Source organism: Syngnathus acus, chromosome 2 (assembly GCF_901709675.1).
Source record: "Syngnathus acus chromosome 2, fSynAcu1.2, whole genome shotgun sequence".
Lineage (NCBI taxonomy): Eukaryota > Metazoa > Chordata > Actinopteri > Syngnathiformes > Syngnathidae > Syngnathus > Syngnathus acus.
Genome location: NC_051088.1, coordinates 1,217,053 through 1,243,507, shown reverse-complemented (window position 1 = coordinate 1,243,507; position 26,455 = coordinate 1,217,053). Strand labels below are relative to the sequence as shown.

Here is a 26,455-nt window from a genome sequence, read left to right as displayed (position 1 = left end):
TTGCGAAAACGGAAAATTTTTCGAACGAAAAAAATGTAAGCACCCATGCCATGAATATTTGGAATAAGTGAAAAGTGGAACGGAGTGAATCGGTTGAAGTATGTGGAACTAGTTAAGCGGCAAAGAAAGTTAGCGGAAAGCTAGCGCAAAATGCTGTAGAATAACAATCGTGTGAAGGTCTTCACCTTCACACTAATAATAAAGGACAACAATAACAATAGTGTGAAGGTCTTCACCTTCACACTAATAAAGGACAACAATAACAATAGTGTGAAGGTCTTCACTTTCACACTAATGATTTGAGTGGATTGATTTGAATGAATGATTGAGAAAGAATTTCAGTTCTGAAGGGTACTTTTGTCCCAAGCATAGTGACAGGTGGTGGGGAGGGGGAATAAAAATGGTAACAGGAACTCTGAGAATATCAACCCGTTAGAATAAGTATCCCCCTTCCATTTTAAAAACGGTGGGCCCTGGACATTAACTGACTCTTTCTCTGTCTTCCTGGGGGTCTTTTCAGGTAGTGTGGCAAATTTGAACAGGTCCTAGGCAAAGTTACAGGGGAGGTACAAATTCTCACAGCAGCCCCGTGAGAATAAGTGCTAACCAGTGCCCTCCCATGCCGCACTATTCACAATGCAATAACATGGCCAAAAGCTGTTATTTTTATCACTGGGGTAAATGCTGCGAAGACAGCGTTACCCACTCACATGGTATACGTATGCCGTTTTGGACTTTGTCGTCTCTCTCGCGTGTGTCATCATTTTTGTTACCATTTTTATTATGGCATTATCGTTTTATTACTGTTCCGAGTTTTATTTTATTACATTTATTGCTGTACTGTTTCATTCTATTACTATATTACTGTTTTATTACTGTTCCGATTTACACCGAAATTCGGTTTACATAGGAACGGATCGACGTTGTAAACCGAGGACCCCCTGTATTTATTTATCAATGGCGGCGGAGGTACGTATGCAACGTATTATGTACAGTCCTCTGATTGGGTTTCTGCCCCGATCAACGTAAAACGTAATGTCCTCTGATTGGTTCATAGGGTCTACAGTATATTACTTCTCTGTGTGGCGGAAGCCACATTAAACAACTACAAATTTTGGAATTCCACACAAATGGTGCACCTTATTAAAAGGCGCCCATTTGGTTTTTGAGAAAATTAAAGGTTCTTAAGTGTGCCTTATGTTGCGGAGAATACGGCAATCTAATCATCCATACATCCCATCCATTTTCTATGCCGCTTGTCCCCACGGGGGTTGCGGGCGTGCTGGAGCCTATCCCAGCAGTCATCAAGCAGTAGGTGGGGTCCCCCTGAACCGGTTGCCAGCACACAGAGACGAACAACCATTCGCACTCGCACGCACACCTTGGGGCAATTTGGGGTGCTCAATCGGCCTGCCAAGCATGTTTTTGGGATGTGGGAAGAAACCGGAGTGCCCAGAGACAACCCACGCGGGCACGGGGAGAACATGCAAACTCCACACAGGGAAGGTCGGAGGTGGAATCAAACCTCCGTTCTTCTCAACCCTGTTAAATATTTCTCCATGGTGTCCCACTGCACTTTTTATGGCCTACTCTGTACTGTGTGCGTATGGTCCGTGCGCCCTACACTATAGAGCGAATACTCCCTGCGCATACTCTTACAATTATACCGCCACTCCCACCTACTGCCGTGGCTGTCTAATTACCCTTTAATCTTGTACTGCCAAAAAAAGCATGTTCCCCGGGGTCACACTATCGCACCGCGCCCCACTATTTGAGAAGGACTGATCTAGCCCCACCAACGCTGCCTCCAGATTTAATCTCTTTATGTGATCAGTTACATGTAAAGTCCTCCTAATATTGTCTTGAGTCTGTCTCCGGCGTACCAATCCTGATTGATGGAGGTCAATAATTCTTGGTAGCAAACTCTCTACCCTTTTGGCTAGTATATGAGTGAAGATTTTATAATCTTTAGAATGCTTACCGGTCTATAGCTGCCGCATTCCTCTCTGTCCCTCCCTTCTTTCGGGATCACTGATTTCACTGCTTCTTGCCATGAGGGAGGAACCGGGTTACCCTCCAATATTGAATTAAATGTTGACTGCAACATAGGTGTCACTAATGTTGCCAAGCTTTTATAGCATTCTTCTGGGAATCCATTTGGTCCTACTGCCTTATTAGGTTTAAGGTGCGCTATAGCCGAGGTGATTTCTTTCTCAGAGATTCCAGCTACCAAATTCCTTCTGCTCGTCGGTCCACCTGGGCAAGGTAATTTCCTTCAATAATGCTTTTAATCCATCCTCTGATGTTTGCAGTTGGGTATATAACTTCTGATAATATTGCTCAAATCAATATTGTATTTCGTTCTGTTTGTAATGCATCATGTTTGAAATTGGGTCTTTAATTTCTATTAATTGTGTTTCTTTAGTCTATATTCTAATAGTGTATCGGCTCTTCTGCCTCCTTCATAGTATCTTTGCTTCGTGAAGATTAATTTCTTTTAAACAGGGATGAGAATGTTCTGCGGATTTCCGTGTTCCGGAAGTAGCATTTTTGTGAATCGTGTAGATCCGTTGAAAAAATTGTTTTTATATATAGGGGGCGGCTGGCAGCAGTAGTTCGACAACATCCGCCTTCTTTTCGGCAGCATTTTGGCGCAACTTTCGTCACATCATTTGCCTACTCATTTGCCTAATCAGCAAAAGTTTTCGTCAGCATGGCGAAAGTTTTAGAGAAAAAAGACGAGGATCGTGCCAGGGAAATAGACAAGTCGAACGGGATCAAGAACTGCTTCTGATGGGCATGGCTCGAGAGCAGCGTCATCTTACAACTCGGAACACAGTCCGTAACCACCTGCCTGACGGAACATATCAGTAAATTAGATGTCCCGGGGAAGGTTTTGTGCATTCTTTGTCAAGATGTGATAAGCTATGGAGGTCGCAGCGCTTGGAACATTAAGGAGCACATTGAAACAAAAAAACTCAAAGGTACGTTTTTACTTTTACAAGCATGTGGGTTTAGAAAGTAACATGATGTTACATGTAAGCTAATGTTAGGCTATAGAGGCTTTGCAGTCACGTGGTTCTATCACGTGATTTTGTGTTATGCCGCCATCTTGGCGGTCAACTCGTCAGCTCGTTCCTACGTGTTTGTATGGATTGTCTGATTTCTGCGCTACGTTTTCACCGATTTCTTCCGAATTATGGCTGATTTGCTATCCAACGAAGTTAGGCATTTGGATGAAGACTCCAAGAAACGTTACAGAGAGAAGTTGAACCTTGTTGGCACAACGGATCCGTACCTTTTACCGAGAAGCATGCTAAAATCGCCCGAGCATTTTGCAACAGCCGACCTGCCTGAACGCTCATATCCAGATATTTATAATTACCTCGTCGATTTGTTTTGTAATGGCATTTCATAACTTGACATATTAAAAAACTGAATAGAGTGAAATCATTCAGATACTGTACCTGTCTGTTCAAGTTGCTACCATTTTTATTTTTGTTTATTTTTGCATGATGCCACATCTGATTGGCTTGAAAACTTAACCAATAAAAATTTTAACCTTGTGCCAATGGCTTGAAAACTTTACCAATGTAGATTTTACCTTGTGCCAAATGAAGTAACAAAAACCCTCTTGTTAAAAAATGCTACATTAAAAAAAAATTGTTTCACAAGGTTCATAATTTTTTGGGAAATTTCCTAATGCATTCACTCGAGAATTAATTGTTCAATTCCAATATGAAGTTCAATATTGACATTGATAACGTTTTCAAGCCAATCAGATGAAGCATCATGAAAAAATAAACACAAAATAAAAACGGGGGGGTGAACTGAAGAAATCATCCCATTCCCTGCCTTGCTGCTCTTGCTGCCTTTCTAAAAATGCACCCAGCATTTTCAACAATCATATTTGTATCATCCCATATTGTATTATTTCACATTTTGTGAAACAAATCAGGGGTGAATAGTTTGTTTACATACCTGATATGAAGTCCTCATTGCATATCCTTGTGTAAATCGTAGGTTTCCATCGTTCACGACGAATATCCGCGATCCATTTATCACGTTTTTTCATGTTCGCCGGAAATCTATAGAAGCTAAGATTTGGTTTATCGCCTCGTCTATTGCTACATCCAACAGCACAGCAGGTATCCGGCATTTTTAAGCTCAAATAGCAGCAGATATAACAAGAAAGCGTGTGTGAGTCGTTGACCGGCACTGAAAAGTTGACCGCCAAGATGGCCGCCAAGCTAATGTGGGTAGCTTGATGACGTCAGCTGCAAAGCCTCTATAGTCATCATATCGTTAAAGAATAAATCTTAAATTTTTTACATGTGTGTGTATATATATATATATATATATATATATATATATATATATATATATGTATATATAAAAACCACCTTTTTTTCATTTGCGCATTTTTGTCTGATCGCACAACTGCAGCGCACCACCGAACACGCAACCGCAGCGTGCCGCAGACCGCGGAACTGCACCGCGCTGGTCGCATTATTGTGACATAGCCGTCGCTGAAATTTAGAAAATGTTTTTAAAGTCCTGATGTACTTTCCAGAATTTTAGTGGACCTCAGTGCGCAGGGAGCTTAATTTGGTCCGATCGCGCGCCGAGTTGTCACTGTCTCATTGCTTTAAGAGCGTCTTTGTGTTTTAGGATGGCTTTACTGCTCCCACTTGCTTTCTTTGGAGGCATGATTAGGTTTTAATACAATCCTCAAAGTAACGAAAACACAATAACAACGAATGGAATCAGTCAGCATCCGTGTCGCGTGGTCAGGTTTTCTCTGGTCCTCTCGGCTCATCTCGCGAGGTTCGACCTCCGAATTTTTGTTCGACAACTGAAGCAAAAAAATCTCGAAATTTTCGTTCGAATTCCGATTTGTTCGAGAACCGGGACGTTCGAAAACCGAGGTTTGACTGTATATATGTGTATATATATATTCTGCACCGGAAGTACAAGCTGAAACATGTCAGGTAATGCAACCTAAATATCTTGTTTGTGATAAAAGAACCAGTAAAATAATTGACAAGCGAAAACAAAATAAACATAGTACAACTATATTTTAATCTTTGTTTTACTTACTAGACAAAGCACGGCTCAGAAGACCCCATATGACGAGTAAAATATATGGACCTAGTTTTCCCTCGCCCGGACGCGGGTCACTGCCCTCTGGAGCCAGGCCTGGAGGTGGGGCTCGAAGGCAAGCGCCTGGTGGCCGGGCCTTCGCCCATGGGGCCCGGCCGGGCACAGCCCGAAAAGAAAACGTGGGTACCCCTTCCCATGGGCTCACCACCTGTAGGAGGGGCGGAAGGGGTCGGGTGCAAAGTGAGCTGGGTGGCGGCCAAAGGTGGGGACCTTGGCGGTCCGATCCCTGGCTGCAGGAGCTGGCTCTTGGGACATGGAATGTCACCTCTCTGGCTAGAAAGGAGCCCGAGTGTGTGAGGCAGAAAAGTTCAGACTAGACATAGTCGGACTTGCCTCCACACATAATTTGGGCTCTGGTACAAGCCCTCTCAAGAGGGGCTGGACTCTCTTCCACTCTGGAGTTGCCCACGGTGAGAGGCGTCGAGCAGGCATGGGCATACTTATTGCCCCCCGGCTGGGCGCCTGCACATTGGGGTTCACCCCGGTGAACGAGAGGGTAGCCTCCCTCCGCCTTCGGGTGGGGGGACGGGTCCTGACTGTTGTTTGTGTCTATGCACCAAACAGCAGCTCAGAGTACCCACCCTTCTTGGAGTCCCTGGAGGAAGTGCTGGAGAGCGCTCCTTCTGGGGACTCCATCGTTCTACTGGGTCCCTTCAATGCTCACGTGGGCAATGACGGTGAGACCTGGAAGGGTGTGATTGGGAGGAACGCCCCCCGTGATCTGAACCCGAGCGGTGTTCTATTATTGGACTTCTGTGCTCGACACGGATTTTCTATAATGAACACCATGTTCAAGCATAAGGGTGTCCATGTGTGCACTTGGCACCCTAGGCCGCAGTTCAATGATCGACTTTGTAGTCGTGTCATCGGATTTGCAGCTGCATGTTTTGGACACTCGGGTAAAGATAGGGGCGGAGCTGTCAACTGATCACCACCTGGTGGTGAGTTGGCTCCGATGGTGGGGGAAGATGCCGGTCCGACCTGGCAGACCCAAACGCTCTGTGAGGGTCTGCTGGGAACGTCTGGCAGAATCCCCTGTCAGGAAGAGCTTCAACTCCCACCTCCGGCAGAGCTTTTCCCACGTCCCGAGGGAGGCGGGGGACATTGAGTCCGAGTGGACCATTTTCCACGCCTCCATTGTTGAGGCAGCCGACCGGAGCTGTGGCCGTAAGGTCGTTGGTGCCTGCTGTGGCGGCAATCCCCGAACCCGCTGGTGGACACCGGCGGTAAGGGATGCCGTCTAGCTGAAGAAGGAATCCTATCGTGCTGTTTTGGCCTGCGGGACTTCGGAGGCAGCTGATAGGTACCGGATGGCAAAGTGGAACGGGGCTTCGGCGGTTGCTGAGGCAAAAACCCGGGCGTGGGAGGAGTTTGGCGAAGCCATGGAGAATGACTTCCGGACGGCTTCGAGGCAATTCTGGTCCACCATCCGGCGTCTCAGGAGGGGGAATCAGTGCGCCGTCAACACTGTTTACGGTGGAGATGGCGTGCTGCTGACCTCGACTCGGGACGGCGTGAGTCGATAGGGAGAATACTTCGAGGACCTCCTCAATTCCACTAACACGGCTTCCATTGTGGAAGCAGGGCCTGGAGAGTCCTCTCCAATCTCTGGGGTCGAAGTCACTGAGGTAGTTAAAAAACTCCTCGATGGCAAGGCCCCGGGTGTGGATGAGATTCGCCCGGAGTTCTTAAAGGCTCTGGATGTTGTGGGGCTGTCATGGCTGACACGCCTCTACAGCATTGCGTGGACATCGGGGACGGTGCCTCTGGATTGGCAGACTGAGGTGGTGGTTCCCCTCTTTAAGAAGGGGTACCGGAGGGTGCGCTCCAATTACAGGGGAATCACTCCTCAGCCTCCCTAGTAAGGTCTATTCAGGGGTGCTGGAGAGGAGAGTCCGTCGGGAGGTCGAACCTCGGATTCAGGAGGAGCAGTGTGGCTTTCCTCCTGGCCGTGGAACAGTGGACCAGCTCTACACCCTCGGCAGGATCCTGGAGGGGGTGTGGGAGTTCGCCCAACCAGTCCCACATGTGTTTTGGGACTTGGAGAAGGTGTTCTACCGTGTCCCTCGGGAGGTTCTGTGGCGGGTGCTTCGGGAGTACGGGGTGCCGAGCCAACTGATAAGGGCGGTTCGGTCCCTGTATCACCGATGCCAGAGTTAGGTCCGCATTTCTGGCAGTCGGATTTGTTCCCAGTGAGGATTGGACTCCGCCAAGGCTGCCCTTTGTCACCGATTTTGTTCATAATTTTTATGGACAGAATTTCTAGGTGCAGCCAAGGCGTTGAGGGTGTCCGGTTTGGGGACCACAGCATCGCGTCTCTGCTTTTTGCAGACGACGTGCTTCTTCAAGCCGTGATCTCCAGCTTTCACTGGAGCAGTTCGCAGCCGAGTGTGAACCGGTCTGGATGAGGGTCAGCACCTCCAAATCAGAGTCCATGGTCCTCATTCGGAAAAGGGTGGAATGCCCTCTCCGGATCGGGGATGAGATCCTGCCCCAAGTGGAGGAGTTCAAGTATCTTGGGGTCTTGTTCACGAGTGAGAGCAGGTTGGAGCGCGAGATCGACAGGCGGATTGGTGGAACGTCGGCAGTAATGCGGACTCTGTACCGGTCTGTCGTGGTGAAGAGAGAGCTGAACCAAAAGGCAAAGCTCTCGATTTACCGGTCGATCTATGCTCCTACCCTCACCTATGGTCACGAGCTATGGGTCGTGACCGAAAGAACGAGATCCAGGATACAAGCGGCCGAAATGAGTTTCCTCCGCAGGGTGTCCGGGCTCTCCCTTAGAGATAAGGTGAGTAGCTCGGTCATCCGGGAGAGACTCGGAGTAGAGCCCGCTGCTCCTCCCCTTGAGAAGCGCCAGATGAGGTGGCTCGGGCATCTCATCAGTATGCCTCCTGGACGCCTCCCTGGGGAGGTGTTCCGGGCATGTCCCGCCGGTAGGAGACCCCGGGGACAACCCAGGACGCGCTGGAGAGACTGTCTCTCAGCTGGCCTGGGAACGCCTTGGGATCCCCCGGGATGAGCTGGATGAAGTGGCTGGGGAGAGGGAAGTCTGGGAGTCCCTCCTAAAGCTGCTGCCCCCGCGACCCGACCCCGGATAAGCGGAAGAAGATGGATGGATGGATGTTTTACTTAATGCAGCAAACTGGCATGGATTGCAATATGAAAATGGTAAAGTTGACCAATGTATATACTGGTAGGTGCTTAGAACTAGTGGTATCTTGGTGTGTAGAGATATATTTATTATTAATTTAGTAGCTTATAATGTCTGCTTTTAAATTGTAATAGAAGGGAAATTGATCAAAGTGGTGATGGTGTTTTACATTATACATTACATTATCAGATTAGCTGCCTTTTCTTAATTATACGAGAGGCCTTTTAAATAATTATGGTGTATGTTTCTGATTCAAGTGGTGATGGTTATTCATGTCAAACAGGTTATGGTATTTAGATTATATTATGGAAAAGCGCTTTTTGTGATGATAATGTAAAATGCTGTTTGGTGAAATACTTGCATAGTGTTTTTAGCAATGTATGACAGATCATGGTATTTGTTTGTAATTTGTCATTTTTAATCATAAAACTAGCTTTACATTTGTCCGAGACTAAGGCTATGATCCATGGGGAAACTTCTTAATACATGTGTATGAGAGAATCTAATGACAACTCCAGTGATTTATTTAGCTGATCATTCACATAAAATATTGATAACTTTTAAGTCAAAATTATCAATATTGAATAATTATTCATCAATATATGATATTCATGTGAACTATTGTTTGTAGCTGCAACTATAAAAATGTTAGCTATGAGTAATATTTAAATTTCAGTGACAGCAAAATCCTGGATAAAGAAGTGACATAACTATTTGATTTTTATGATGACATGCTAGCCGTATATACATATTTGTTTTTGGCTACGTGTAGATTTCATTTATTGATTTAGATCAGTGTATGAGAATCATTTTAATGAAATGTAATGCTTCTTATATTTATTTACAGGCAATGGTTCTTGGTGTAGTTGCACAATACAATCTCCCTCTGTCCATGGCACCTGTAATGATTGATCTTGCAAAGGAACTTGCCCATGACAAGAAGGCGTTAGACAATTTGACTATGGATCGGACAACTGCGTCCTATCGTATGAAGAACGGTCTTGCAAAAACACTGCTTGGCAGAACACTTGAGAACATCCCGAACTGCCATTTTTCTCTCAACATTGATGAGAGCATCAGCAACAACAACAAGAGGGTGCTTGCTATTCTGGTGAATTATTTCTCAAAATCGGAAGGAAAGGTGGTGCTAGAGCACAGGTGTCAAAGTCAAAGCCCGGGGGCCTGATACGGCCCGCCACATCATTTTAGGTGGCCCGCGAAGACAAATTGTGCATCGAATTCACATGTCAATTCTAAAATTTTAAATTGTTTTCACTTTAAAAAAATAGAGATGTTAGCAATTTTTTTTAATCACCAATCATTTTTTCACAGTTTTTTATTAGTCTCTGTTTTGAAAACTACCGTATTTTTCGGACTAAAAGTCGCTCCGGAATATAGGTCGCATTAGCCATAAAATGCACAATAACGTGAAAAAAATATATATAAAATGAGATATAAGTCGCTCCGGAGTATAAATCGCATTTTGGGGGAAATTTACTCGACAAAATCCAACACCAAGAACAGACATGAACGAGCAACAACAGGCTAAACGATAGGCATGGCAACGTGACATAAACACAAACGAAGAGCTGAGAACGGGCCTGACGTAACATTCAGAGTTATTCAAATAACTATTACATAAATAACACGTTTATAAAACCATCTGTCACTCCAGACAGAGTGCGTGCGCGCGTGCGCCCTGACGTCAGCCTCGTCGTTATTCCACAGATCTAGTATATAACTATATTGCAGCGTTAACAAAGTACAAGGAAAGACATGGGTTTGGTAAACGGCTCTTTATTTAACAAAACAAGAGTTCAACGAGCCAACAACTACTGAACTGTAACTATAAAAACATATACAAGTTGCTACACGAAATAAAATATATCAAATAACTATAACATAAATAGTTCACCACCACACGGCCCCAAGCACCGGCGTCGACTTCCAGGCGTGTGGCGGCGAGGACTCCCATCCCCGGAGGTGGCACTTCCAGCCACGGAGGTGGAAGAGAGCTCCATAGAATAGGACCGGGCGTGCGTAAAAGCCATGTCCGAGCCCCATCCACCGTCCCCGGACAACCACCCGGCCGAGCGCCGGCCCCCGACTTCCATCCACGGAGGTGAAAGAGAGCTCCGTAGAGTAGGACCGGGCGTGCGTAAAAGCCATGTCCGAGCCCCATCCACCGTCACCGGACAGCCACCCGGCCGAGTGCCGGCCCCAGACTTCCATCCACGGAGGTGAAAGAGAGCTCCGTAGAGTAGCACCGGGCGTGCGTAAAAGCCATAATAGTTTTTCAAACCTTCTGTGTCACTCCAAATCATTAAATCCTTCAAACTCTTCGTCCTCCGTGTCACTTACAAAGCCGCTAATGATGCCGGTAGTACGTCGGGCCCTTCGTCATCTTCGTCATCCCGTGATCGAATCTTTGTCCTTTTTGTAAACAACCGCCGCGCCGCGCTGCTGACGTCACTTGAAATTCAAATTACAGTAATCCCTTGCTACATCGCGGTTCGTTTATCGCGGTTTCACTTTTTTTTTTTTTTTTTTTTTGAATAGTTGAAAAAATTCGCATAAGTCGCTCCTCAGTATAAATCACCCCCCACCCAAACTATGAAAGAAAACGCGACTTATAGTCCGAAAATTAGAGTAGTTATTCGTCAGTTTGTTGTGTAGCCTATACTATAAATACAATATGAGACGTTCATACAATTATTTGAGTTGACAATTTTAATGGCCATTTGAAGCAAACTATGACTATGATGCGGCCCGCGACAAAAATAAGTTTGACACCCCTGTGCTAGAGCATCTGGCTTCATTGGAGGTGATAACTGTTGATGCAGAGTCTCTGCATAAGGAACTTGTCAACCTTTTCGAAAAATTTGAAATACCATGGGCTAATCTGGTTTCCGTTCTGATGGACTCGTGCGCAGTCATGCGCGGATCAAAGAGTGGGCTGGAGACCCGGATCCGCAGTAATCAAGCACCACATCTTCTGGATGTAGATGAATGAGAAAGAAAACGAGAGGTTTTCTTTACAAGTTCAACAGATGCAGTCAGATATCAACCTTTCTTTGTACAAGGCCTAGTGATATAGTGTCTGCCCTGAGACTGGAAGGTTGTGGGTTCAAACCCCGGCCGGGTCATACCAAAGACTATAAAAATGGGACCCATTGCCTCCCTGCTTGGCACTCAGCATTAAGGGTTGGAATTGGGGGGTTAGATCACCAAATGATTCCCGAGCGCGGCACCGCTGCTGCTCAGTGCTCCCCTCTCCCCCAGGGGATGGATCAAAATCACACGGTGATGGGTTAATGCCGAAGACAAATTTCACCACACCCAGATGTGTGTGTGACGATCATTGGGACATTAACTTTTAACTTTTTTTTTACAACAGTAAAGAGATGAAGGTGGATGAATGGTGGGCAAAGGTTGCTGTTTTTGACAAGTATGCTGCTGTCTGCAAATTGGTGTTCTCCGTTTTGAGCATCTTTCATGGACCGCAGGTCGAATCATCTTTTAATACTACGGATGACATCATGGACATTACATCATGTCGTATGAATATAGAGACTTGTAGTGCCATTCAAACAGTGAAATACCATTTGAAAACTAGGGATTCATCTGCTGTCACTTATTTCAAGAGAAAAGATATCCAGTATGACGTTGTGGACAAGAAACTGTGTGTTAATTTGCGACAATGTGCCAGTGAGTACAAAAAAGACCTCAAAAGAAAGAGAGAAGCCAAAAAAGAAAAGATGAAAAGAGTACAGCTCAAGAACAAGAGTCAACTACAAAGCAAAGAAGAGGCAAAGCGCTGTGTTGCAAGGTCAGAAAGGAAAGCACTCAAAAAACACCATTCAAGACTTGCATCTAAATCTGCCACAGTTAAGAATATCACATCAAGGAGAACGCATGGTTTGACTACAAATACCGTGTTTTTCCATGTTTTTTTTTTTTTGTTGATGTTGGCGCCGCGGTAGTGGCGACACGTTTGCAGCAGCTCCGTCGACTCGTCTGTATATTGTCTCGTTTTATGTTCTTTTTTACTCTTTTTTTTTTCTTTTTCTCAGTACTGTGTTTTCTTTTTTTACCGGGCAGAAGCATGTTTGCAAAAACAGTGAGGCTGGCCCTTTTATTTTTCCCATTTTTCACCTGGTTCATCACTCCAGCATTCACCGAAGCAGGCAGTAAACGCTCCATTGTTTACACCCGTGGTCAGCTGTTAGCCCTCTGTAGGCAAGGGAAGCTAACAGGCTACAAGCCCAATGTTTCCCCCGAGCTGAAGAGGAGGAAAAGAGGACAACGCTCGGGTGTTATGTGCCGGAAAAAGAAACGCCGCTTCAAGCCCACACTCCCCACCATCATCACCGGGAATGTGAGGTCCATTTGCAATAAGATGGATGAGCTAACGGCGCTAGCACGGCACCAACGGGAATACAGGGAATGTAGCATGCTGCTTTTCACGGAGACCTGGCTAACGGAGCAAACACCGGACTCTGCCGTCGCTCTGGACGGATTCAACCTGATAAGGGCAGACAGGACACGAGAGAGCGGTAAGAGGAAAGGAGGGGGGCTTGCTGTGTTTGTGAACGATAGATGGTGCAACCCTGGGCACATCACTATCAAAGAGCAACTCTGCAGCGCGGACATTGAGCTGCTAGCCGTTAGCTTGAGGCCACACTACCTGCCGCGGGAACTCTCGCACGTTATCGCGATAACTGCGTATGTCCCCCCAAATGCTAATGCCGACGCAACCCGCGATGTCCTGCACAGCAGTGTAAGCAGGCTGCAAACACAGCATCCACATGCCCTCCTTCTTATTACCGGGGACTTCAATCATGCCTCTCCTTCATCCACACTTCCAACTTTCAGCAAATATGTCACCTGCAGTACCAGAGGAAATAAAACACTGGACCTTTTTTATGCCAACCTTAAGGAGGCATATACATCATCCCCCCTCCCCCCCCTTGGAAGATCTGATCACGATCTGATCCACCTTCTTCCCGTGTATCAGCCTCTGGTGCACAGGCAACCAGCAGTCACCCACACCAGACAGATCTGGTCGGAAGAATCTCTGGAGACTCTTCAGGACTGTTTTGAGACCACGGTGTGGAACGTGTTCTGTGAGGACTACGGGGACGACATCGACGGTCTCACCAGCTGTCACAGACTACATTAACTTTTGTGTAGACTCCACCATACCCACCAAAACAGTCAGAGTTTTTGCAAACAGCAAACCTTGGATCACCCCTGAGATCAAAGACCTGCTCAGGGACAAAAGGAGGGTCTTTAAATCGGGAGACAGGGACCTGCTGAAAACGGTGCAGAGGGACTTGAGGAAGAAGATCAGGGAGGGGAAGAGCAACTACAGGAGGAGGATGGAAGACCAACTGCAGCGGGACGATGTCAGCGGGGTCTGGAGGAGCCTGAACACCATCTCAGGACGTAGCAACTCCAGACCTGCGCTGGACAGGGATCAGGAGTGGGTGAATGACCTGAACCGGTTCTTCAACTGGTTTGAACAACCATCCACTCCTCCCCCCACCCACCCAGCCCTGCTGCAACTTCCCCCGACTGGAGCCTCTTCTGCTCTGAGGACTCTCACCTCAACCCCGCCCCCTGCTACACCCCCTCCAAGACCCCCCAGCCCATTCTCAACTCCACCGAACCCACCAACCATCCCCCCTGCAACCCTAACCCCACCATGCATGGTGCTCTCCACAGCCCAGGTGGAGAGAGGACTGGCCAGGCTCAAGGTGAAGAAGGCGACGGGTCCAGATGGCATCACCTCCAGGCTGCTCAGATCCTGCTCCGGGCAACTGTGCAGGATCGTGGAGCACATATTCAACATGAGCCTGAGGCTGCACAGGGTACCACAGCTGTGGAAGACGTCCTGCGTGGTACCGGTGCCCAAGTCATCTCGCCCCAGTGACTTCAACCACTACCGGCTGGTGGCCCTGACATCCCACCTGGCGAAGACCCTGGAGAGGCTGGTCCTCCACCACCTGCGCCCCCTGGTGAGCTCCTCCGCCGACCCCCTGCAGTTCGCCTACCGGCCGAGCATCGGGGTTGAGGACGCCGTCATCTTCCTCATGCAGAGGTCCCTGGCTCACCTGGAGCGGGCTGGAAGCACTGTGAAGATCATGTTTTATGATTTCTCCAGTGCCTTCAACACCATCCAGCCAGAACTGCTGGGGAACAAACTGCATCATGCTGGAGCCTGCCAGCAGCTGACATCATGGGTCCTGGACTTCCTCACAAACAGACCACAGTTTGTGAGGACAGGAGGCCGTGTGTCTGACACGGTGGTCTGCAGCACAGGAGCTCCACAGGGGACCGTCCTGGCCCCCCTCCTCTTCACCATCTACACAGCTGACTTCACCCACCACACATCGACCTGCCACCTCCAGAGGTTCTCGGACGACTCCGCCATCGTCGGTCTCATTAACGACGGAGACGAGACGGAGTACCGAGGACTGAATCACAGATTCGTGGACTGGTGCCAGCGGAACCGCCTCCAGATTAACTCTGGAAAAACAAAGGAGCTGGTGGTGGACTTCCGCCGGCGCAAAGACCCCCCCTCGCCGGTGAACATCCAGGGAACGGACGTAGAGATTGTGGACTCTTACAAGTATCTGGGTGTTCACCTGAACAATAAACTGGACTGGACTGGTAACACTCAGGCCCTATACAAGAAGGGCCAGAGCAGACTCCACCTGCTGTGCAGACTGAGGTCCTTCGGAGTGAGGGACGGCCTCCTGAGGACCTTCTACGACTCTGTGGTGCGTCCGCCATTTTTAATGGGGTGGTCTGCTGGAGCAGCGGCATCACTGCAGCGGAGAGGAAGAGGCTGGACAAGGTGGTGAAGAAAGCCGGCTCTGTCCTCGGCTGCAGTCTGGACCAGGTGGAGGTGGTGGGGGAGAGGAGGATGGTGGCTAAGCTGTCCTCCATCATGGACAACGTCTCCCACCCCCTTCATGAGACTGTCAGAGCCCTGGAGAGCTCCATCAGTGACCGGCTTCGTCACCCACGATGCACCACCGAGAGGCATCGCAGGTCCTTCCTCCCTGCTGCCATCAGACTATACAACCAGGCTAAATCACTGTAGCTAACGGACAATAAATTACGTGCAATAATAACGTGCAATAACCGTGTGTAAAGTCATATGTGCAATATCTGTCTACCTCATACTCTTTCTACCTGCTTTTGCACAGTTTTTTTCCTTCCCTTGCACTATTTTTTTATCTAATAATTTCTTATCTCCACTGTATATTGTGTATACTGTGTAAAAGTGTATTGTGTACATACTGTCCATATGTATGTTAAGTGTACTGCTGCTTACACAGGAGTTTCCCCATTGAGGGAATAATAAAGGACTATCTTATCTTATCTTAATGCGCAAAATTTAACTAATTTATTGTCCTAAAATCTGGGGTGCGCATTATGCATGGGTACGACAATTTTTGAAGAAAATCTCCCTCGAAATAAAACTTGAAATCACACCTTTCTTCTTGTTTGTCAATCGCGCATCGCATTCAGCCATCCTGCCCAACACACTTAGTCAGTAAAATTCATAATTGACGACACATCGTTTGATGCGATGGTGCAATCCTTGATGGTGTGTTATTGTCAAATATTGTTTGTTTTTTAATCTCCATCGCAAACCGGACATCATACGGAGGCCGCCATTACAGATGCGCAGAACGGATGCGCAAGACACGTCAGCTATATAAAGAGCGAGAGTTCAGTTCTCTACCTATTAGTTTCAATTCACAGTTTAATTAGCAGTTTCAATCAGCAAATAACAAAATGCGTATTACAGGTAATATTTTATTTCACAACACTTTGCCTTGTTCCTTTCTTCTCTGCTGTTCACTTCAAACACGCTCCATACGAACACAATGCTCTCGTATCAGACGCTTGCTCGATCACCTGCTCGTTTGCTGTCACAATGTACCCTACACAAATCCGAAACATTTCTTCGCTATCGAGTTTGCTACCGCATGCGCAGTGATACTGACCGGCAGAATAACATCCGGTTGTTCCCAAAGATGATCTTTTTTCTGAAATAATTTTACGTTTACGGACTTAAGTAAGAGTCAAAATTTGGGTGCGTATTATACATGGGTACGGGCTTTTTTCCAGCATCGACATGCCATTTTTAGGGTGCGTATTATGCACGGGGGCGCATTATGCATGGAAAAACACGGTACTACCACGCAGCACAAATCCATCAAAGGACACACATTGGTGCAATCTACATCAGCGCCCTCGATCTCAAAACTGCAAATCCTCATGCAGGAACATCCCAGTCCATCTCTGAAGCAGCAAATACATAAGGCCCAGTGCATCAACCACCACTAACTGTCTCCAGGCCATGTGACACCCAGTCCTCCACTACTAGAGCGCCACAACCCAGCACTTCAACTCCACAAGAAGACACTAATGTTCCCATTTCACAGCGTAATCGTAAAGCCAGACTGAATGTGCTGGAAATGTTGGTGAAGAAAAGAAAGAAAAATAACTAAACATTATGACTGCACAGCAGCATGTACATATTGACGTAAATATTTGTACATAAACTTTTGAATTAAACACAGATTAACCCTCATTTTATTATATTTTTGAGAAAGACTGGATAAAGCCGCTCACAATATGTGGTAAGGTACTTCAGTTTTTATATATTTGTCATATGTTTTGATTTATATGCTAACTATAAATATATATATTAATATCTTTATAATTTATCTTTCACAATTCATTTCCAAAAGATAGGTATTATGAGTGTTCTTTGATAACAAGATATGTGGTTGTAGATATATGTTGCAAATAATTAATGGTTTCCATTAAAAGGAAAAACTCCAGAATTGATTGTGCCATTTTGATGTATTATATTCACCTTGGTAGCCCACCAAGCAGGAATATTTTTTTAACAAAATTGTTGAAATTGAGTGATGAAATTAATGGTTTTGGGGTTGCTATACTGCCAAAATCCAGGTGTTTCCAGGGGGCAAAGCGTTGCCTGGCCCCTTTTCAGTGGTTTTTCACTTTTTTTTTTTTGTTCAATGTTTTACCAGGTAAGCCAATTGAGAAAACTTTCTCATTTACAGTATTTGCCGTTCTCATCCCTAAATAGATAGGTAGTCAATCCTCGAAGAGCCCCCGTGTGCATTGGAATAATAGGTTTAGTCGTTGGTTGAAGGATTCAGTTCCCTCCTAACATCTATTAATCCAATAACTTTCATTATACAATGAATTCTTTTGTTTGCGCACCCCTCCTGGGATATACACACTTTTTGGGATCAATTTCAAGTTTAGGTCCCCTCTGCATATAAGACTCCCCTGTGACAGATATAATCAAATTAGCCACCTGTTCATAAAATGGAGAATTCGAATTTGATTCGAATTTTGGAGCATAATCATAAACATTCACAAACGTAATCAATGAGTCTACTAATTTTCCCCTTCAAGAATGTACCTTCCCTCCATGTCTTTCTTTACAAACAGCGGCATAAAACTTTGTTTCCCCGATATTAATGCCGAGAATCCCCCCGTCTATGGCCTGCTTTGTATGATGATGAGAACTGGTGTGGGTTGTGGGTTTCTTGCAAAAACGTTATTTCAATTGTGTCTCGCTTCAATTTTGTCAGAATCTTGGTTCTTTACCCGATTGATAAAACCGTTCACATTGTAACTTGCTAGATTACTCATCTACATACCTTTTTCCAAAATGATAACAATAAAATGAACCATTGGTAACACCCCAACCTCTGCGCAAGAACACAGCAACCATTGCTCTTAAATGAGCAACTAAAAAATAAAAATCACAAAAGTCTGGTAACATAGCCCTGGTAATTATCGGACATAAAGGTGTGTCCTCCCCCCTCTACTGATTGTGTAGGGCCTTTATAAGTCTGTTAACTCCATACCAGATGATTCCAATCTTCCCTTTTAATGGCGATATTGATAAAATAATTTAGAAAAAAGGGAAAAATTAAGAAAAAGAAAACTTTCACACTTTGGAAACACAGACCTTGTCATTACCTTCTAAATGCAAGCCTTTACAATATCTCTCTAGGATGTGGAATTAAATGAATCCCCTCTTGATGAAAACATGAAAACAAAAGCAGTTAGGGTCTGTCCAAGAATACCGTATTTTTCGGACTATAAGTCGCATTTTTCTTCATAGTATACACACACGTATATATATATATATATATATATATATATATATATACAACACACACACACAAACACACACACACACCGTATTTATTCTAATTATCGCCCGGGGCGATAATTAGAGGTTTATGTCCAACAGGGGTGGTGGGCGATTAATAGAGAACACTTTTTGTCCGATCGCCAAGGGGCACTGAAATGGGCGAAATGTATATTTTCCTTATGTAGTATGGAATACCTGCATCTCACTGGTGTTTTTAACACTAGAACAGCGGCTGTTTTGATCTACCTCTAACAGCGGGGTGCGTCAATTGACGCTCCATCGATGCGACACGCTACCGTCGCACATCTCATGTTATCGCGATCGTCTTGTTCGAGTGCACGCCCTTATAACGTAATTGTGTGAGGATATTGTAGCGGAGTGACGGGTGTAATTGTATCATAGTTTATAGATAAAAACAATTTAAAAGGGACATTCGACGTGCTGTCAAATCAGTCATATTTAAACTTGTGCAATGACGTCGGTATGCGGTCGCGGAGGAAAACGTTTTGGGGTGAATTTTTAGCAGCATGGGCGATAATTAGAGGTATCAATGTTTTTTTATTTATGTCATCGCTAACACACTGGGCGATTATTAGAATATGGGCGATAATTAGAATATGGGCGATAATTTGAATAAATACGGTATATATCAGGGGTGGGGAATTCCGGTCCTCGAGGGCCGGTGTCCTGCGTGTTTTCTATGTCACCCTGTTGCAACACACCTGATTCAAATGGTCAGATTATTAGCAAGGTCTGCAGAAGCTGGATAACAATCCTGATCATTTGAATTGTCTGAGAACCGAGGCAAAGATTTCCTGACATTTTGCGTCAAACCTAATTTGTACAGTACCAAGCAGGGCTGTGGACTCGGTCGGATTTTTGCACCGAGTCCGAGTCCGGCCTCTTGACCCCGAGTCAGAGTCCGGCTGTCCATTTTTTCTGTTAATTCATGTGACTGCTTAGTCTTTATTCAAGGCTAATTTAGATCAAAATCTAAATAATTACAACAGTTTTGTGATGGCTTTGTCTTTATTAAACATATAAACGAATACAATAAACAGATACTTTCAAGTTTTAATCATTAATTACACCATTATAGCTCAGACATTTATCTAAACACAAATAATTAGTGACGACCCCACAACTATCGAAACACATCAATGATATAAGCTGGGTGACATAATCGTCCTTGACATTGGTACATCATGTAAACATTAGCCTAAGTGCAACTCAACGTGGCCGCATTGATCGTAACTTACGCTCCGTTTCCCCCCCAAATCTAGAGGCAAAACATTGTTCTCTCACTACTCCCGGGTTCTTCCATCTTGGCTGCGCATTGTGGGTCTTGTACGTGCACGCACGCAGGGAGGCAGGCGCGGGCGCGCACGCAACAACTAAATTTGTCTTCATAACAAGCAAGCCGGGCTGTGGACAGTATTCCTACGCGCATTCTCAGCAGCATGATGAAAATAAAATTCGATAACGTCACTGAGGCATATTTTAACGAACTCCACTTCATTGTATGGCTTTTTAGCCCGTGCAATGTTCCAAGCCAGTTGAAACAATGCAAGTGTGACAGTCTCTGAGTGCTTCGTAATTTTTTTGAAAAACTGTACCTATTTTTCTGCCTGACTTTTCAAAGTCTCCAAACTTGTGCTTGCGAAATTCAGTCCCTTTTGCAAAGTCCTTATCGATATTGGCATGAAGTGAGCTGAAGTGGCGCTGACCATTTGAAGCTTTTAAATGCGCCAATGACGTCCGACATATCAGGCAGAATGGCTTGCCATAGCGTTCAACAAAAAACAACTTTAACTCTGTTAAAAACGTCCTGTGTTCATCGTCATATATTCGTTTAGCTGTGCATTTTTTCCTTGCCATTTTGGCAAGCGTCTTGTCAGCTTTTCTGGACCTAATGGGCCCCCGTAGTCACAGTCGCCATTCATTAAAAAGCCAGCAAAACCAATCGCTCTGTTTGTCCCTCCTCCTTTGCGGGATTTCCCCTCACGCGCATGCGCGTTTGACCAAAAACCATATTGAACTCAAGCGAAGCAAATACGCACGAAAAATAAACACAAATGTTGATATGAACGTATTTTTTTTATTGTCGGACTCGGTGGACTCGGTCAAAATCAGCACCGAGTCCGAGTCCGGCAAAAATGACCGAGTCCGACCGAGTCCCCGAGTCCGAGTCCACAGCCCTGGGACTTCTGGGATTCCACTGTATACCATATGTCCTCTAGCTTGAGGAAAGTCAGTTTGACTTAAACATAGACTAGAGAGAGATAATGTGAAGGAGTTTGCCTTGTAAGATGTCCATTTCCGAAACGAAAACTTTGCTGAAGAAAAAGACAAACCGTCCTCACCTGTAAATAGTGTGTATTTTGTTTGGTACAGTCGAACCCCGTTCCTCGACGGTAACTCATTTCAGAAGGGGTGTTGTGAAGCGAAGCAGTAGATTTTGTGTATTTTTGCTTAAAAAAGTACATAAAGCCACAAAAAAAAAAAAGTACAGTACAGCAAAAGCTTGGAGCCTTATGCCCTATGCAGCGCTTGACGCGTAACATTGAAAACACAAATACCTAGTAGGTCGAATGAAATTAAACGTGACTATTTAAAGACTATTTAAACACAAACCATACCCATGGTAGAAGAGCTAAAGTCCTGGAAATAATGTCCCAAAGGTGTATCAATTTGAAGAATGGTCATTGTTTACAAATACAGTAGCTCTCTTTTTACACGGTTGTTATTGCGTGAACTCAACTCTTCAGCATGAACCCCTGAGACCTTGTGGTCTCGCCGGTGCAGCTTTCCGGACACCACCGCACACAAGTGCAGTTGGGCGTGACATAACCTCTATATTAATCACATCAACTGCAAGCGTCTTGCTATGTTTGACTGCATTTTCTGTGCAGCACCTAGTTTTGCTCCTCACTCCCTCACTCCATGAAATGATTATCATTGGCTGGCTTTAGCTGTTGATTAAAGCCAAACAAAGTAGGAATGTGGTTGGTTGGTTGGTTGGTTGCTTGGTTGGTTGGTTGCTTGGTTGCTTGGTTGGTTGCTTGGTTGGTTGAACTGAACTAATTTACATGCAACATAAGTGTGGCAAGGTCACATGACTGTATCCTAATTTGGAACTTAATATCTTAAATATTCATATCTCGCTGATGATATGACGACGATATATCACCCAGCGGCTAAGAGTTCGATCTTGAGGTCTCAAACTTATTTTTGTGTCATAGATGGAGGCAATGGAGCAGCAGCGACAGAGAGCGCTATCCACATCAGGAGAATCATTGTATGCTGTGCTTGGAGTGAACAAGAATGCTACCACAGAAGAAATAAAGAAATGTTACAGGTGATCTGTTTGTGCTTAGAGAGAATTGATTCTTTGTCATTGACATAACGCAACAGTGGGAAAGTGTCTGTACAATATTCCCCCACTATACTGCTGTATACATTGTTTGTGCCCCTGCTGTTTTTTCCCTTTCATTCATTCATCTTCTGATTAACCTCACAAGGGTCGCGTGCTGGAGCCTATCCCAGCTGTTTTGGGTGACAAGAGTGACCCAAAATGTTTGGAGATTGTCTTGGGGTATTTGAGAGAGAGAAAACGCGCCTTAAGTGCTAAGACCCTAAAATGGTCGCCAGCCAATTGCAGGACTCAAATAGACGAACAAACATTCATACCTACATTCACACCTACAGACAAGTTGGAGTGGTCAGTCTTCCTACCATGCATGTTTTTGGGGTGTAGGAAGAAACCAGAGTACCTGAAGAAAACCCATGCAGGCACGCGGCAAACATGCAAACTCCACACAGGGAGGCTGGAGCCGGAATCGAACCCTGAATTATGAGGCAGACCTGGTAACCACTGCCTACTGTGCTGCCTCGTTTTTTTCTCGTTCTTCATTTATTTTTTAAAATTATTTTAATGCCAGCCATTAAAAAAACAGAACATATCAATTGATCGCCAATTCTTCATTTATTTTTTAAAATTATTTTAATGCCAGCCATTAAAAAAACAGAACCTATCGATTGACCGCCAATTTAGAGCATTAGGACTGATCTTTTTAAGTCTCACGGATATCGGGCTTGAGGACTATGGCAGGGGTAGGCAAGCCCGGACCTAGAGATGCATTGTTCTGCCTGTTTTGAAGTATCCTTCCTTCACACACGTGATTCAAATGTTCATGGTCGTCATCAGGCTTCTCCAGATCTTGCTTTTGAGCTGATCATTTGTAACTCAGGAAGGTGAGGGACATTGCTAACACAGGCAGTACAGTAGCTTTCTACACAGAGACTACCAAATGAAAGATTTAACTCATCTTTCATCACAAAAACAGTTTTTCTGTCTGATTCCATTTTTTAAATTTTCATCATTAGAATATGGAGCGGTTTTACCCAGATCACCTGTTTCGCCCCCCCCAAAAAAAACATAGATAAGCTTTTAATGAAAAAATACATTTTATGCACAACAGTGACATCAGTTAGTGACACCTCAAACATCTGAACAGCCCTTCTATCAAATACAAACAACAATGAAAATGTGTTTTAGTGGTAAAATAATTCATCCATTCATTCATCTTTTTAAGCAGTAGCGTGTCACGGGCCTGCTGGAGCAATCTTTGGGGCGTAGGCGGGGGACACACTGAACCTTCAACTAGTCTTGGTAAATTTGAGCAATGCTTTTTAAGCTGTACATAAAGGAGTGTACTTGTAGTACTACACTTCAAGTATAAACCTGTAAACTAAACTGTGGACTCCAAGTATACAACAAGAATGCTAGTAGTACCTTGAATGAGTATACGTATACATCGTATACTTTTAAAAATGTGATTTGTTCCTATTTAGTCTGGAAAAAATATCAAATTAGTACACTAGCACAGTACATAGCCTGGAGTACATTTATATACTCGAGTATACGTAATAAAGTATACTTCATATATACTAATTTTTCGTAAGGGTAGGAGTGCCATCTACATTATAACGATCCTTGATTTTAAAAAACAAAACTTTAATCATATTCGTAGGCTCTAATTCAAATGATTACACTACAGACAACCACATAGCTTTCTCCAGGAACTGTGGTGCCGCTGTTTTAAACCCTGGACCCATCAACCACAACATGGTTGTGATTTGGTTTGTAGGATTTGTTTTTTTTCAGTAGCAGTTGCAAGTAAGTCAGCTGAACCACGACAGTGCCTAAGAAAGCAAAGAATTGTACTGACTTTTACTCTTCATATTTATTGCAGGAAACTGGCGTTAAAGTTTCACCCAGATAAGAATCCCGACAATCCAGAGGCTGGTGAGAGATTCAAAGAGATAAACAATGCGCATTCCATTTTGAGCGACAGCACCAAGAAGAACATATATGACAAGTATGGCTCCCTGGGCCTCTATGTGGCTGAGCAGTTTGGAGAGGAAAACGTCAACACCTACTTTGTTCTGTCCAGTTGGTGGGCCAAGGTAAGACTTCATTTCATCTTTGCAGGATGCACACTCCCCATTCAACTCCTTGCCAATGATGAGGTGAAACGGGGAGTATTGAGATAAATATTTCTAATGTGCCTGTCAAAAATGTACTGGAGAACATGGCTACAAAGTATAAAACTGCATGAAAAAAAAATTCCATATGCATATTGCGTACAGTGATCTCCCAGTCCTCCATGCGGCCAATGACATACAAGATTGGTTACAATATAGTATCAGGCAAATGATGCATTGTTGACTCCTACTGGTAGCCAGTGAGGATATTCATATTTAAATGCAAAGACAGCTCAGGGTTGAATTTTTTGATACAGTGAATTTGCTGTGCTGAAAGTAATGCCGACGTGAGACTACATAAAGGTAGCCCAATAATGAGCCGGCAGACGTGTCAAACACTGTCTCATAGCTGATCGTAGCCCGTGTAGCATGACATACTCAACAGTTGGTTGTCTGGCACCAGAAACACTTCACGACCACAACGACGAAAGTCTGTCATATCTGAATTTTTGAACGTCTTGCTGCAACGTCTTTGATTGATTCTTGTGCATTAACCAAGAAGAAGACAGTACTTATGACTGGATGTGACGCACAAAATGGCCAAAAAGAATGCACAGAACTTCAGCTGCTCTCTGGTGAAGCTAAAAATGGAGGAATGATTTGTGGAGCAATGGCTGCAATGTCCCCAGCTAGTACCTGATTGGCAAATGTGGTGTCATTAAGGTGTATATACAGTATGCTGATAAATCCTTCTTTTTTACATTGTAATCATTCAGTTGTGGTCTATATAAAGTTGAACTGCAATGGTTTTATCTGAATTCCTTGTTATTATAGCATCACATTTTTTTTCTTTCTGTCACGACCCATAGCTCATGACCATAGGTGAGGGTAGGACCTTAGATTGACCAGTTCAGTGACCTAGTGGTAGAGTGTCCGCCCTGAGACTGGAAGGTTGTGGGTTCAAACCCTGGCCGGGTCATACCAAAGACTATAAAAATGGGACCCATTGCCTCCCTGCTTGGCACTCAGCATTAAGGGTTGGAATTGGGGGGTTAGATCACCAAATGATTCCCGAGCGCGGCACCGCTGCTGCTCACTGCTCCCCTCTCCCCCAGGGGATGGATCAAAATCACACGGGGATGGGTTAAATGCAGAGGACAAATTTCACCACACCCAGATGTGTGTGTGACGATCATTGGGACTTTAACTTTAAAAATCGAGCGCTTCACCTTTCGGGTCCGCTCTTTCTTCCCCACGACAGACCGGTACAGAGTCCGCATCACAGCAGACACTGCACCGATCCACCTGTCGATCTTCTGCTCCATCCTACCCTCATTCATGAACAAGAGCCTAAGATACTTGAACTCCTCCATGGGATACAATCTCCTCCCTGGCATTCCGGCATTTTCCGACTGAGGACCATGGGCTCAGATTTGGATGTGCTGATTTTCATCCCAGCCGCTTTCACACTCCGCTCCAGTGAGAAGCCAAAAGCACCACATCATCAGAAAAAAGCAGAGATGCGATGCTGAGGTCACCAAACCGGACACCCTCAGCACCTCGATTGCGCCTACAAATTGTGTCGACAAAAGTTCTGACCAGAATCAGTGACAAAAGACAGCCTTGGCCGAGTCCAACTCTCACTGGAAACGAATCCGACTTACTGCTGGCAATGCGGACAAAACTCTGGTATTGCTGATACAGGGGCTGAACTGGCTTCAGTATGGCATCCTCCTGAAGCAGCCCCCCACATCAGTCACAGAGGGACAAGATTGAACGCCTTCTCCAAGTCTACAAAGAACATGTAGAATGGTTTGGCAAACTCCCATGGACCGTCGAGGACCCTGCTTAGGGTGTTGAGCTGGTCTACCGTTCCACGGCCAAGATGAAAAGCACATTGTTCCTCCTGAATCTGAGATTCGACCTTCTGACGGACCCTCCTCACCAGAAGCCCTGAATAGACCATACCGGGTAGGCTGAGGAGTGTGATTCGTCAGTAGTTGGAACACACCCTTCTCAAAAAAATGTCCACGCGGTGCTGTACAGGCATGTCAGCCAGGACAGCCCCCCAACATACAGAGCCTTTAAGAACTCCGAGCGGATCTTATCCACCCCTGAGGCCCTGCCACCGAGGAGCTTTTTAACTACCTCTGTGACTTCAACCCCAGAGATGGGAAAGCCCACCTCAGAGTCCCCAGGCTCTTCTTTCCACAGTGCAAGGTATGTCGGTGGAATTGAGGAGGTCCTCGAGCTATTCTCCCCACTGACTCATGACATCTTGAGTCGAGGTCAGCAGCACCCCATCTCCACTATACTGCTTCTCCCTCCTGAGACGCCAGATGGTGGCCCAGAATTTCTTCAAAGCTGTCCGAAACTCATTTGACACGGCCTCGTCGAACTACTCCCATGTCCGAGTTTTTTCTTTA

General features: G+C 45.2%; 1 protein-coding gene across 1 annotated transcript in view; it reads left to right on the top strand.

Annotated features, from left to right (window-relative positions):
* LOC119119505 (dnaJ homolog subfamily C member 5-like) overlaps positions 1-26,455 on the top strand; it is a 39,724-nt gene that overhangs the window by 5,078 nt on the left and 8,191 nt on the right. The window contains exons 2-3 of the mRNA XM_037245946.1: positions 21,785-21,900; positions 23,798-24,011. Of these exons, the coding sequence (XP_037101841.1) occupies positions 21,785-21,900; positions 23,798-24,011 (330 nt within the window). The remainder of the gene's footprint in view (positions 1-21,784; positions 21,901-23,797; positions 24,012-26,455) is intronic.